The sequence below is a fragment of the Coenobita brevimanus genome, chromosome 97 (assembly GCF_032717465.1).
Source record: "Coenobita brevimanus isolate Jiangsu-jjx chromosome 97, ASM3271746v2, whole genome shotgun sequence".
NCBI lineage: Eukaryota > Metazoa > Arthropoda > Malacostraca > Decapoda > Coenobitidae > Coenobita > Coenobita brevimanus.
The window spans coordinates 26,750,845-26,766,184 of record NC_137050.1 but is presented as its reverse complement, the minus strand read 5'-3'; the positions used below and the strand labels follow the sequence as shown (position 1 = coordinate 26,766,184).

The following is a 15,340-nucleotide window of genomic DNA, read 5'->3' as shown; positions in this document are numbered from 1 at the left end:
ATGGTTACCACATACTTCTCTCCCCTTTTCCTTTGTACAGAGGAACAATTATACCTGATTTCCAGTCCTCTGGAACCCTTCCCTCTTCCCAAGCCAATCTACACAGCTTCCATATCCACTCCACAACAATCTCACCCCCATACCTAAGCATTTCACCACACACTCCATCAATTCCTGGGGCCTTTCCCAGCTTAATCTTCTTCATCGCCTTCCACTACTTCCGACCTACTGATCTCTTCCTCCTCCTCTCATCTCTCTTCTTCTCCCAGCCATTCCCCAGCCACTTATACTCACACTGCTCTCACTCTCTACATTCAACAAATCCTCAAAGTGCTCCTTCCATCTCCTCAATTTCTCTCTCTTCTCCACCAACAATCTATTATTCCTATCCTTCACTCCCCTACTATTTCCCCTTTCACACTGCCTTACTTTCTTTACCTCCTTCCAAAACAATTTCTTACTCTCCCTCCATTTCACACTCAGATTCCTCCCAAACTCTTCATCCACTTTCTTCTTACTCTCCTTCACCAGTCTCTTAACCTCCCTTCTCCTGCTCACATATACCTCTCTCTTCTCTCTCTCATCTTCTCCCCTACCTCTACTCGCCAACCATTCACCATATGCCTTCTTCTTTTGTTCCACAGCTCGTTTCACCTCATCATTCCACCATGCTGTCCCTTGCAGTTATTAGAGAGTTACAGGAAGGGACCAAAGAGCAGGAAAACGAGATCAAAATTCTATGGAATAAACTTGAAAAAGATTGTACCCGCAGTGATGAACAAGAAAGAGAAGTTACAGAATTAAAAGTGAGTAATGACTCTGCCTCTAATGAAATAAAACAGCTTAAGAGGGAGAATAAGAGGTTGGAAGAAGAATGGGAAAGGAAGAAAAGCAAACTACAGTAAAATCTCAAATTTCGATGGACATATGTACCAAAAAAACACACCTAAATTCAAAACATCGAAATTTAAACTGAACCTCTCATGGGAAAAATCAATTTGGGTCCAGGGCCTCCCAACTTCACTACGTAAAATCATGATTTTTTCCCCACACACCCTGTAAACTTTATGATCTATAACTGAGGTTAAGTAACTGCAGTTCTGCACTGTATTGCCATACTGTACTGTAGTGTAGAATATAGCAAAATTTGTTACAGTTTGTCAGTATCCTGTCACAGTTTTTATTACAGTAGTTGCAACACACTGTACAGTACAGTACTAACCTTAGGTTATGGAATATTATCACTTGGCTGGCTGGTGTTGCTGGTGTGTGGCAGGGGTGGACCACTTAGTTGAAGTAGCCTCCTCTGTGGAGGTATCCAACCCAAATTCCTCAAAATAAAAATCATCCTTGAGTATCTGGACATCTGCAGTGTCAACATCTTCCTCCTCACCCTCTTGGATGGTTATATCTTACAAGACCCTAGTAATTGGCCTGAAGAAGGTGATGATCTTTGACTGTTTCTGCTTATGAAGCCCGTGACAGCATCGAAATTCGCGATTTTGTGCCAAAAGTGAGGTAGGCAGACCACTCCAAAATGCATCTAAATTCGAATCATCGAATTCTAAACTGTCAAAATCTGAGATTTTACTGTAGATGAGTATGAATCCAAATCAAGAATACAAGACGAGCACATTAAAGAAATCAAGGAGCAACATATGGGGTGTAAGAAAATTCAGGAAGAAGGAAATGTAAATTTGAAAGAGATTATAGAACAACAAAGCTAAGAAAAGGTGGAGAGGGAAGTGGTTAGGGTACTGAGAAGTAGAGAATCTTTAGTTAAGGATGTAGCAGATAAGAAAAAATGTGTAATAATTTCAGGAATTAAAGAAAAACGTATGACAGTAGGATCAGAAAGAGAAAGAGATGAACTCAGTAAGGTTAAATAAATAATATCAGTAGTCATGGAGGAAAACAACGAAGCTCAAGAAGAGACTGAAGACGTGTTTAGGTTAGGAAAGTACGAGGAAGGAGGGGAAAGGCCACTGAAGGTAAAGTTTAAGTCCCAGGCAACAGTAACCAAAACTATCAATAGAACATGGAAATTATCAGACAAGGAAGGGTTCAAAAATGTTTGGATAAGGAGAGATGCAAAAGACAATGAAAGAGCTAAAATAAAGTAGTAAAGGAAGCAAAGGTAAAAAACAAAGAGAAAGGAGGAAGAGAAAACAAGGAGAGTCATGGATCAGAAATTAAGGAAGTGGTATTGATGGACAGAAGGAGAAAAGAGGGTATAAAAAACATCAAAAATAATTTGAAGGTGGCATATACTAATGTTGATGGTTTAATATCAGCAAGGCTAGAAATCAACTATTTTTTGAGGGTACATGAACCTGATGTTATGTGCTTCATAGAGACCAAGTTAAGAGAAGATATTGATGTTCATATGGGAGATGGTAAATACAAACTGTGGAGAAGAGAGGGAAATGAAAAAACGGGAGGAGGAGTGATGATAGCAGTAAAGAACAACATAAACGTAGATACCGCGGAAATGGGAGAAGGCAGGGAAGTGATAAATATGAAATTAGAAACTGGAGAGAATAGCTAGGGAGATATGGCGATAGTGTATGTTCCCCCTAAGACAAAAGCATGGAGTGATGATGAATACCAGGAAATGTTGTCAGACATGGCTAGTTATTTACAGAAAATGACTGAGAAAAAACATATAATTTTAATGGGTGACTTCAATTGTAAAGAGTGAACTGGGAGGAATGGGACTCAGGAGGCAGCGAAGATTCGTGGGGCACTATATCATTAAATATAACTATGAACAATGTGATGATGCAATGGGTCAAAGAAGAGACACGGTTCCGAGGTGAGGACACACCAGCAAGACTAGATTTAGTGTTTACCAAAGAACTCGATGTAACAGAATCTCTGAAATATCTGTGTCCTATTGGAAAAAGTGATCATGTAGTCACTGAGTTCCAGATGATAACAGGGAACATGGTGCAAAGAGACGAGCTTTATAGGCTGGGAAGATACAACTTTGGGAAAGCGAACTTTACAGGATTGAGAAAATTTTTTGAAAATGCAGATTGGAGAAAATTCTGAGAAACAAGATAAATACAGAAGAAGTGGGATATTTTTCTAGACCTCTATAATTCAGGAGTGGAAAAATTTGTGCCAAGTGTAAGGGGGAAAGAAAACAGGAAAAAGGTGTGGTTTAATAGAAGGTGTATGACAGCAAAAAAAAAAGGGAGAGACACAGTGTGGAACAATTGGAGAAACTGAGGTAACAACAGAGCAAAAGAAGAATATAAAAGAACTAGAAATGAAGACACAAGAATATGTAGAGAGGAAGAAAGGAATTTTTAAAAAGGTATAATAGACAAATGTGAGGATGAACCCAAACTGTTTTATGGATTTTCAATGGCAAACTGAACCAAGAGGAAGGAATCACCAAACTGAAAGTCGAAGGAGAGGTCTATAAAGATGCGACAATGCAAGCAGAAATAATGAACAAATGTTTCCAATCAGTTTTCACTAATGAAAAGGGGTTAGCGGAAGGGGAGGGAGTAACTAGAAATGTAGTGATAAAAGATATAAAAGTGGAAGTACAGGAAGTGTATAAATTACTGAAAACTCAAATGTAAGGAAAGCCCCAGGATCAGATGGAATCTCTAATTGGGTACAGAAGGAATGCAGAGAACAACTGGCAGATTAGATTCACAATTTAATTGTGTGTTCTCTGGAAGAGGGGAAAGTGCCTCAAGAATGGAGCAGGGCAAATGTGGTACCAATTTATAGGGAGGAAAAAGGGAAGAACCCCTGAATTATAGACCAGTGTCCCTAATCAGCATGGTTGCAAAATTGTATGAGAGGATTCTGAAAGATAGATAGATAAAATATCTGGAAGAGATGAATATTTTGGCTGATAGTCTGTTTGGATTCAGAAGTGGAAGGTCATGTGTTTCCAACCTGTTGAGCTTTTACTCAAGAGCGATTGACGTGCTACAAGAGAAAAATAGTTGGCTGGATTGTGTGTACTGTATTTAGATTTAGAGAAGGCCTTTGACAAGGTACCCCATAAGAGACTAATGTGGAAACTAGAGCATATAGGAGGACTGAAGGGGAACCTCCTGGAATGGATGAGAGACTTTTTGAGAGACAGACAAATGAGGACAGAAATAAAGGATAGGATGTCTGGATGGAGGGATGTAACAAGTGGAGTCCCACAGGGCTCGGTGTTGGTGCCAATAATGTTCCTGATTTACATAAATGATATGGTAGATGGAGTGAACAGTTATGCAAGCCTGTTTGCTGATGATGCAAAGATCTTGAAGAAGGTAGAGGTTGAGGAGGATTATGAAATGCTGCAGGAGGATCTGGTTAGGATACACAATTGGAGCCGGATGTGGGACATGAAATTCAATGCAAAGAAATGTAAAATATTGGAAATGGGTAAAAGTACCAAGAGGTCATCATTGAATTATTTGATGGGTAATGAACCAATCACAAAAGCAAGAGAAGAGAAAGATTTGGGAGTGCTGGTCCAGGACAGTTTGTCACCTGAAAAACATTAAGACAGTTAGAGAGACGTATAAACTCCTGACTAATGTAAGAGTAGCTTTTCATTATATGGATGAGGAGATAATGAAAAAATTGATAGCGGCCATGATCCACCCCAGGTTAGAATATTCAGCAGTAGTGTGGTCCCCACACAAAAAGAAAGATATAAACAAGACTGAGAGAATACAAAGAAGAGCAACCAAAATGGTCCCCAGTCTGGCAGATGTCGTACAGAGAGAGGCTGGAAAAGCTGGATTTGCCTTCCTTAGAGGAAAGAAGAAAGAGAGGTGACATGATGGCAGTGTTCAGGACCATGATGGGAGTAGATAAAATTGACAAAGATCTGTCTGCATGGGATAAGAGAGTAACAAGAGGACACGGAATGAAAGTGAAGAAGGCCAGCTGCTTGAAGGATATCAAGAAATATAGTTTTCCTTATAGATGTATAGACCTGTGGAATAGCCTGGACAAAGAGATCGTCCAGCCTAAAAACTTAAACGAGTTTAAAGCTAAATTTGACTTACTGAGAAACAGACACAGGACCCCATGAGCGTAGCTCATTTCCTGTATGCTGAATCACAATTAGGTAAATACACGCAAGCATCAACCACATGAGGCCTGGGATGGCAGTTGTTAACATTCTTGTTTTACTGTCAATGGGTGGTAACCATATAACCAAATTTTGGCGCCTGGTGGTTTAGTGAGTAATTATTGCGCTCCAATCGGATTGAACCGGTGAAGGTTTTTATATCCAAGGGGTGGTTGGGGTTGACTGCTCATGTAATGCCACTCAGGGATGAGTGAGGCTGGTCACTCTCATCTTAAATGCTGGGACCAACTGCTTAGCCCCGGGCTCCTACACTCCTCATGGGGCAATGTAGGATTGGATGATGGATGATGATGGAATGTTATAATGCATTAATTTCTTGCTGCAGCATTTCATAGTTATATTACATACTTTTTATATATCTTAGAGTTTTGTTTGTGTATTAGTAATGTGACTACGTGTGTAAAGTATGAGGTTAGTTTGAGATGTAAATACCAGTTAAGAAAGATTACTGGGGGGGTTGGGTGGGGTAAGGGTATGGGGAAGGGTTGGGAGCTGGGGTAGAAGCAGGTGGTGCTCATTTCGTCCCCTCCTGAGCAGAAATTAATGATCACCTTAGCCTTTATCATTCTTTTTCTGTGCCTGCCCTCCTCTCTTCCTATTCTCTCATCCTTCCTGTCACTTCCAATTGCTTTTCTTTCCTTTACAGGTGGCTTTACATTGAGTGACAAGCCAATTGGTTTCCTGTAAGCCAAGAAACCATTTACAACGCTGGGTGGTAATCATATAACCAAACCATACATGCTCCCTACGTGTCAACAAGTGGGTTGGTGGAGGGTTAGTGCCCCTCCCTGTAAAACAAATAACTCCGAGTCAAATGGCCACCCCTTATGGGATTATGGCATCTGGCAATAGACAGATAGATAGATAGGGTGTACATACAGCAATGTATAGGTAGGGTGTTTTTTGGTTTTCTATGGTTTTTGTGCATGGTTTTCTTGGTGTTGAAAATTATTTTGGATAATCCTATGTATGTCTTGATGTCAAAATATGGCAGACTGACCAGAAAATGCTGCCAAAATAAGGAGGGATACTGTACATACAGCAGTGTATAGGTAGGGTGTTTTCTGGTTTTCAATGTACTTTTTACATGGTTTTCTTGGTACTGAAAATTATTCTGGATAAGCCTATGTATGTTTTGATGTCATAACATGGCAGAATAACCAGAAAACACTGCCAAAATATGGCGGGATACTGTACATACAGTGGTGTATAGGTAGGGTGTTTTTTGGTTATCAGTGTTTTTCTTTGCATGGTTTTCTTGGTGTTGAAAATTATTTTGGATAATCCTATGCATGTTTTGATGTCAAAATATGGCAGAATGACCGGAAAACACTGCCAAAATAAGGATTTATTTTGCAGTTACTTCAGCAAACAAGGGATGAGGCTATGGCGCACGTAATGTCTGACTTGGCTCGTATCTCTGATTGGGGTAAAAATAATCTTGTTGTTTTTAATGCACCAAAGACTCAGTTCTGACACTTATCAACCCAACAGAATCTTCCACAGGTGTACCCACTATTGTTTAATAATATTCAGCTTAATCCTGCACCATCCTTGAACATGCTTGGGGTTTCATTCACTCAGGACTTATCTTAGAAAGATCATATTACATCTCTTGTAAAATTTGTTTCCAAGAGATTAGGTGTGCTACGCCGACTCCGTTCCTTCTTTACCCCCGCACAATTGTTGACTCTATACACAGATTTTATCTGCCCCTGTGTAGAGTACAACTTGCATGTGTGGAGAGGTTCCCCACATACAGCTCTTCTCAACAAGGTGGAGTCAAAGGCTTTTCATCTCATTAACACTCTTCCTCTTACTGGCCCCCTTCAACCTCTGTCTCTTTGCCTCACTGTTGCATCTTTATCTCTTTTCTATTGCTTCTTCAATGGTCCCTGCTCTCTGAACTGTCTGTTTGCATTCCTCCACCTCTACGACGGGCGCGTAGAACCCGTCTAGCAGCAAACTCTCATCCCTTTTCTTCCAACTCTCTAATGCAAGAGTTAACCGTTACTCCCAGTCCTTTATTTATGCAACAGGTCAACTCTGGAACTGTCTCCCTGTGTCTGCATTTCCTGCTTCCTATGATCTCCAGTCTTTCAAACACAGTGTGTCCAGGCATCTCAAAATGATAGGATCTTGAATTTGGCTCTCTCTTGTATTTTGTTTTTCTCTTGGAAGGAACAGTTATTGTGGGCTCATGGCCTTTGGTTCCTTCTTCCTAGCATTGAAAAAAAAAAAATAATAAGTGTATGGGTAGGGTGTTTTTGGGTTTTCAGTGTTTTCTGCATGGTTTTCTTGGTGCTTAGCATTACTTTGGATATTCCTATGTGTGTTTTGATGTCTAAATATGCCTGAATGACCGGAAAACACTGCCAAATTAAGCATAGGTACCGTACAAATAGGTTAGCTGTAGGTTGGAGGTTGGGTATTGGTAGGGTTTGGGTATGGTATGGGAATAATGTCCATTATCCGGATGTTGCCACTACCCAGACATGACTTTGGCTTCATGATGTCTGGATAAATGAGGGATTACTTAGAGTATATATATTAAAGCTGTACTGTACACTCATAAACATGTGTTTTATTTACCTTATTGTGGCGAACATAGCTGAAGTGGTCAGGCAGTCTGGACTGTTTCCGGCTTTATCAGACTTTCTGATTTATAAGTTGTGGTAGGTGGGGGCGCTCACCATACACGCACTCAATGTAGTGCTGCTCTCGAATGTGTGCCCTTTCCTCTCCTCCATCCTTCTTTCCTTACATTCTCTTCTGTCGTTCTTTACTTCATTCTTTCCTCATTCTTCTGCCTAAGGGTGACTTTACACTCCCTCTTCTGTCTTTCTTTCCTTCATTCTTTCCTCTTCCTTCTGCCTGTGGGTGACACTACAAGAGTGACAAGCCAAATGTTTTCCTCTACACCAGGAAACCATTTACTACGCTGGGTGGTAACCATATAACCAAATTTTGGTGCCTAGTGGTTTAGTGGGTAATTACGGCATTCCAATTGGATTTAGCCTGTGTAGGTTTATATCCAAGGGGTGGCTGGGGTTTACTGCTCATGTAATGCCACTCAGGGATGAGTTAGGCTGGTCATTCTCATCTTAAATGTCAGGACCAACTTGCCTAGCCCCGCGCTCCTACGCTTCTCATGGGGCAATGTAGGATTGGATGATGAATGAATGAAAAAAAGAATTTAGTCTGGTAGCTCCTCGATTCCGATAAAAGCAATTCCGGTCTATTGAAGTCCATTATATCGAGGTCTTTCAGTAGTTAGATCAGTATCTAATCACTTGAGTGCACAAAATACAACAGGAAACGGTATCCAAGGGTTGTGGCTAGGAGTGAAGTCTGCACTACTACCCTGTAGCTCAGCCAGTGGGTGACTGAGTTTGGCTTAAACAAAGTGTCTGATTGTAGCAAGCCCAGAGGGATGCCAAAGAGCAATCGGGCTGATAGTATGGCATGCATTGCAAATGAAACAGGAGCCCTGGCCACTGTATTTTGAGGCAGAGTGGCCAGTTTCTTTTGCAGAGTCTGTATATATTTCTTATTCTAACATGCAAGGTGGCACAGGTAAATATATGATATTCCTCTTCCATCTCAGCTCTTTCAGTCTTGTTACCAATCAAACTTGATAATATGTCAGGATGCATCCAACAATTAATAAATGTCATTACAGAGTCTGGCACCATAAAAGAAAAAATAAGGTCCTTGTCACAATATTTCACTAAATGTCATGTAGAATCAAGCAAAACAAACTTAAGGAATGATGCCACTGTTTTCCTTTTTTCTTATTAAGCAGCTAATAAATACAGAGGCATTCCCAAACAACATGAAACTAGGTGTTGCTATAATGTCTGTCTGATGTGGATCCTTAGTCCTACAAAGAGGAGTAGAGGATTCTCAAAATGTGAATGATGAATTCAGTACTGTCTATTCCATAGGTCATTCTGTTAGTTCAGTATTTCTGATTTTGAGTCTTCTTGTTCCCACCTCACGCAGTAGTCAGAAATAGGGTGATTACAAAAAGAATAGCACAACTCTTACACAACTGCTTTAAATGACATACACAAGTTTAGAGTAAAAATTTATATACAGGGTTCAGTGCTCACTCTCCATGAAGTGATACAGTAAGTTAGTGGTAAATCTAATGCTATAACAAAGTAAACTAAGCAAGATTACAACACACACACACACACACACACACACACACACAATGAAAAAGATTCAGCTCATGACTGGTTTCAAGTACACTACAACTACAGACATGCAGTCTTAAATATTACAATTACATGCACTACTACATTAGATATAAGTAATTACGGTCATTCCATGCAAATTTCAACCTTTAGTGTCAATCTTAGAAATGATCAAAAATATATAAATTATAAATCTGTGGTAGGTGGGGGTGCTCACCATCCACTCACTCGATGTAATGTGCTTTGGGTGTCTGCCCTTTCCTCTCTTCCTTCCTCTTCTGTCTTTCTTTCCTTCATTCTTTCCTCCTCCTCCCGTCTACGGGTGACTTTACACTCCCTCTTATATCTTCCTTTCCTTCATTCTTTCCTCTTCCTTCTGCCTATGGGTAACTCTACACTGAGTGACAAGCCAAATGGTTTCCTGAACACCGGGAAACCATTTACTGCGCTGGGTGGTAACAATGTAACCAATTTATGGTGCCTGGTGGTTTAGTGAGTAATTAAGACACTCTGATCGGATTGAGCTGGTGCAGGTTTATATCCAAGGGATGGTTGCAGTTTACTGCTCAAGTAATGCCACTCAGGGATAAGTGAGGCAACCCATCTTAAATGTCAGGACCAACTAGCCTAGCCCCGGATCCTACGTTCCTCATGGGGAAACATAAGACTGGATGATGGATGGATGGATATACAGTATCATTTTAAAGCTTAAACAATGAATTTTGTGAATCTGGACACAAAATGTTTCTACACTGTCTACTGAAAGCAAGGCATTAAAAATGTTGTACCATGTCAATGAAGAAAAATTCATGCCAAAATTAGTGATTTTCTTATCATCACTGACCTGAGCATGTATTGTTTGGAATGTTGTCATTGGCTTTACTGAAATAGCAACTATTTGAGTTGTAACTGTCACTACAATTATTTACATACATTTTGCGGTCTGACTGAGACACGACCTTGAAGTGGAAGCACTTCAGCAGTAATGAGAGATGTTTTTTCTAACATTTTTCCCACACACAGCTTACGAGCAGGAGAAAACTAACATAACTTTATATTATAAACAGGCAACCTAGTACCTTACTAATGTAACCCTATGATATCTTGGAAGAGACTCTGGTAAGCTACATGCTCCATCACACATTACATGCATAGGATGAGGAACGTTACCAGAAAAAGATGCAACGTTTCTTTAGTACAGCTTTAAAAAAGAAATCATTGCCGTTACACTGAATTCAGTGAGAGATGGCTGGGTAGGTGGGAGGGCTGGGTGGGTTGATGTGATGGATGGCATTGTTGGGTGTGCAGGGTGGGTGGCATTTGTGGGTGGGGAGGGTGGGTGACTGTGGTTGGTGGGCAAGATGGGTCGTGAGAATGTGTGGGTCACCAGGGTGTGTACTGGCACAGTGGGTTGCCAGGGTGGCTGAGAAGATTGTGAGGCCAGGGTTCTCTGCATGGGTGGCTGGGTCGGTGGGTTGGGTGGGTAGGTGAGTGGGTAGATGTGTTAGGTGGCACTGTTAGATGAGCTTGGTGAGTGGCATTCGTGGGAGGGCACGGTGGATGGCTGAGATCGGTGTGCTTGGTGGGTTGCAAACGTGGCTGGGATGGGTGGATATGTGGCTCCCCACATGACAAGGCAGGAGTGGGACTTTTAGGGATAGTAGTCATTTATCATGTCACTCTAATTTAGATTTTAGCGTATCATTTACAAGATAAGAAAATATTTGGAAAAAAAATTCTATACAGCGGGGTCATTCTATTGAAATCTGCTAAAACCTCCATATAATTACTGCTCAGTGAACTGAAGATGGATGTATACAGGTAATAATACACCTAATAGTTGAATAAATTATACCAATATTACATGTGGCAAGATGTGAGAGAGAGCAAAGCTTCAGATCTCCAATCCATCCACCTAACAAACTGGTGGCTTTGTGGGGGTAAAGAAGGGGAGTTCAGGGATGGACGTGTGCGATTAACCTGCCCTATGGTGGCAGACTACCCTGTCCCCTTATCAGTGTTCATGACTGTATTGGTTCATTAAACAATCAAGATACTGTCTAAACATTATGAACTGTAGCCATTGAGTCAAGTGTCTGGAGATGGCATGATCTAAGTTAATTACCTTAGAAGGAGGGGTGTATCAACAGAGTGGGTCATACTCAGTTTCTTTTCCCTGACAACCCAGACAGATGAGATAGCAGAGGACATGGTTGTGCAGGCTTTGCCAACTTCTCAAGCATCAAGAATGGTTCATACATTAAAAGGGGTGACTTTTCCCTCCTTGATCAATTAGTCTATGTTGATGTCATGTTGTTGATGTCACTTGAATGTGGTAATCTCACTGAAACAAGAATTGTCTTCTGATTACTTCATTCAATCATTCACCATCTAATTCAATGTTGCCCATGAGGAGTATAGGAGCCCAGGGCTAGGCAAGTTGGTCCCGACATTTAAGATGAGTGACCAGCCTCACTCATCCCTGAGTGACATTATGGAGCAATAAACCCCAACAATCCCTTGGATATAAACCTGAGCAGGTTAAATCTGACTGGAGCACTTTAACTGTCCACTAAACCACGAGGCACCATAATTTGGTTATATGGTTACCACCCAGCAGTGTAAATGGTTTCCTAGTGTACAGGAAACCATTTGGCTTGTCACTCAGTGTAGAGTTACCAGTAGACAGAAGAAGGAGGAAAGAATGAAGGAAAGAGAGACACAAGAAGGATGGAAAGATGAAGGAAAAGAAGGGGCAGGCACCTGAGAGCAGCACAACGAGTGAGTGGATGGTGGATGTCCCCACCAACCACTTTCTGGTTAGTTTATTATGTAAATTTCTCATCAGGACACATTTTGTTTATGTTTGTGATACAATTACTGTAACTGTAATAAGGGTTGATTGCATGATCATATTTTGATAAAAATCACACAAGTAACATTTCTCACTTCTCCAGTAACGCGTCCTTAACAACACAACAATTATCAAGAATAATCAAATTTGCTGGGTATGGTTATGATCCTTATCTGCTGACATATTACTGGTATTAAGCACTCTTTGGCTGAACCAGCCAAATCAAAGACTTACTGGAATTACTTATGCAAACTACAAAAGGGGACAGCATCATGGTAACAATCCTTATACAACTTTTGAAAATCTATATAACATCCAAATTAAAACATATAAACAATACGCCTGTGGTATGATGTGAAGTGTTGGTAAGAGCTGGAAAAAACCACTTGTTTACAATGCATACTTCTGAAAAATGTAACTGTGAATAGTTCAATAGCTTGTCTCTGAATGTAACATTCCACATAAAGGAATGACCCACTATGATCATTACTGATAACGCCTGACAATACTTGGGTGATCTACCAACAGTTTATCAGCAATGACATAAATACAATACCAGTAACTGTCAAACTGTTCCCTATGAACTGTACTTTGGCGAACCAAACTGGTACTATACTTGGCTTTACATTAAAAAAAATGGCACCAAAATTAAAGCTACTGCTACACTTCTAAATTCAACTTTCATTTGTGGGATGACCATACACATATTACAGAAAAAGTTACCTGCAACTAAAGATGCTAAACAGTGATATATACATCGCAAATATTGTACATAGCAATTATCACAGCCCAGACCTTACCTCCTTAGCTTGTGGACTTTTGAGGGCTTCCTCATCCAGCTTCACCACATCAAAGTCAGGGAACTCTTTTCTAAATTCCTTATATATGAGATCATCTTTTGGGGTGAGCTTCAGCAGTCGTGGGTCCACTGCACACAACAGCTTTGGGATGGAGATAATGTCAAGTATTTTATTTATAAAAAAAAAAAAAAAAAAAAAAAAAAAAAAAGTCCAGACTCATATTTAATCAGGACCTTAATCAAGTTCCATGATAAAAAGGCTTTCCTAGCAGCTTACTGATCCATTATCAATCATGCTTTTTTCTCACTTTAATACTCACTCATACCATTATCCTGTAAACCAGGATATCATTTAATATGCTGGGCTGTAATCTTATAACCAACCAACATGCATTCCCTACATGTCAACAAGTGAGCTGGCAGAGGGTTAGTGCCCCTTCCCTGGAAAACAATGAACTAAAAATACAAACAAAAAGCCTCAGATCAGAACGGACCAACAGATGACGACCAAGAACCAAACAAAAGTCATGGTACGAATTGCAACATGAAATGAAAAGGGTGCAAATGATGAGATGAAAGAGAGAGAGATTGTCCAGGTGCTTGTGGGTGCAAAAGTCGACATATATGGATTAACTGAGACTTAATGGCAAGGTGAGAGTGTGGGAATATGGATGGGGTATATGCACAGGGGTAGGTGAGAATGAAAGGGCAAAAAGGGGTGTATGTACTGTTGTGTGCAGGAGGTGGATGGAGAATATAGGAAGAGTATGGATCAGTTGGTTCAAGGACTGTGTGGGTAAGACTGAAAGTGGGAATACAAACGTGGATGACCGTGTGTGTGCATGCGCCAACACAAGATCGTGCAAGCAAAGCGAAAAAGGAGTTCTGGGCAATTATGGAAGTGTGCATGGAAAAGTTTGAGAGGAATGAAAGTGTGTTATTGATTGGAGATATGAATGGAAAAGTAGGGAATGTGGAGGTGGATGGAGTAGTTGGTGAGTGGGTTGTACCTGCAGAAGTGGACGAGAACAGCAGTGCTCTAGTGGACATTTGTGCAGCAAGGGAGCTGATGATAGCCAATATGCTCTTCAGGCATAAAAAATGATCCACAGGTATACATGATGAGTGATGAGAAGTGTGGATTGTGAACTGAATTAATGGAAGACAATGACTGATTATGTGTGTGTGGATGACAGAATGAGAAGGTATGTAATGGATGTAAAAGCATACAGAAGTTGGTGGAGTGGACTTTCTGACCACCACTCAGCGGTGAAGAAAGTCAAAATTCAAGTGCAATGGGGGAATAGAAACGGGGAAGGACAGAAGGAAGTAGTCCAAACAAGGAGAGTAGAAAGGTTGCAAGAGGATTGAAAAAAGGCAGAATATAAAGAGAAGTGGTGGAGTGATTGGGTAAATATGATTTGGAGCAGATAGGGGAGGTGGAAGATATGTGCAAGATATTCACAGATGAAATCTGTGCAGCATGTGAAGTGGTGTGTGGGATGAAGAGATTATGAAAGGAGGTGCAAGGAACAGCATGGTGGAATGAAGAAGTGAGACAAACTATGGTGCAAAAAAAATATATGCAGTGGTGAGTGGATGGGAAGCAGAGGCATGAAGGAAGTTAAGGGACAGAGGAGAAAGTTACATGAAGGGAGGAAGAGAGAGGTGGAAAGATTATTAAGAGAGAGTAAGAAGAGTGTGGATGAGGAATTTGGAAGGAATCTGACTGTAAAGTGGAGGGAATGTAAGGAAATGTTCTGAAAGGGCGTAAAGGGAATTAGACAGGGTGATAAAGAAGTTAGTCAGAGAGTGAAAGATAAAAATGGTAGACTGATAGCGAAGAAGGGAGAAAAAGTGAGCTGGAGGAGAGAACACAACTATTAAACATAAAGAATGAATGTAATGCGAGCATACGTGGCTGGGGAATGCTTGGGAGAAGGGTGATGAGAAGAGATGAAGTGATCAGTAGGATGGACGCTGTGGATGAAATGAATAAAGTCAAAATGGGGAAAGCCTCAGGAACTGATGGAGTGTATGGTGAAACAATAAAGCATGGGGGAGAGATAGTAGTAGAATGGATATGGAAGATGTGCAGACTGGCCTGGGAGGAAGGTAGAGTCCCGGGGCATTGGAAGTCAGGTACAATTATTCCCCTGTACGAAGGAAAAGAGGAAAACGAAGTGTGTAATAATTACAGGAGTATTTTTCTTCTTAGTGTAATAGGCAAAGTATATGGTAGGATACTTATTGACAGAGTTAGGGAAATAACAGAATAATCAGTTAATCCCTAAAAGACGGGCATCGTAATGTTGACAGACGCTCAGGACGGGCATAATCAGCGGGTGCGATATGCTGGGGGA

At 40.7% G+C, this 15,340-nt stretch overlaps 1 protein-coding gene across 2 annotated transcripts in view; it reads right to left on the bottom strand.

Annotated features, from left to right (window-relative positions):
* LOC145413722 (protein PBDC1) overlaps positions 1 to 15,340 on the bottom strand; it is a 64,658-nt gene that overhangs the window by 19,858 nt on the left and 29,460 nt on the right. For both annotated transcript variants that reach the window (XM_080283379.1, XM_080283378.1), the window contains exon 5: positions 12,979 to 13,119. In XM_080283379.1, the coding sequence (XP_080139505.1) occupies positions 12,979 to 13,119 (141 nt within the window). The remainder of the gene's footprint in view (positions 1 to 12,978; positions 13,120 to 15,340) is intronic.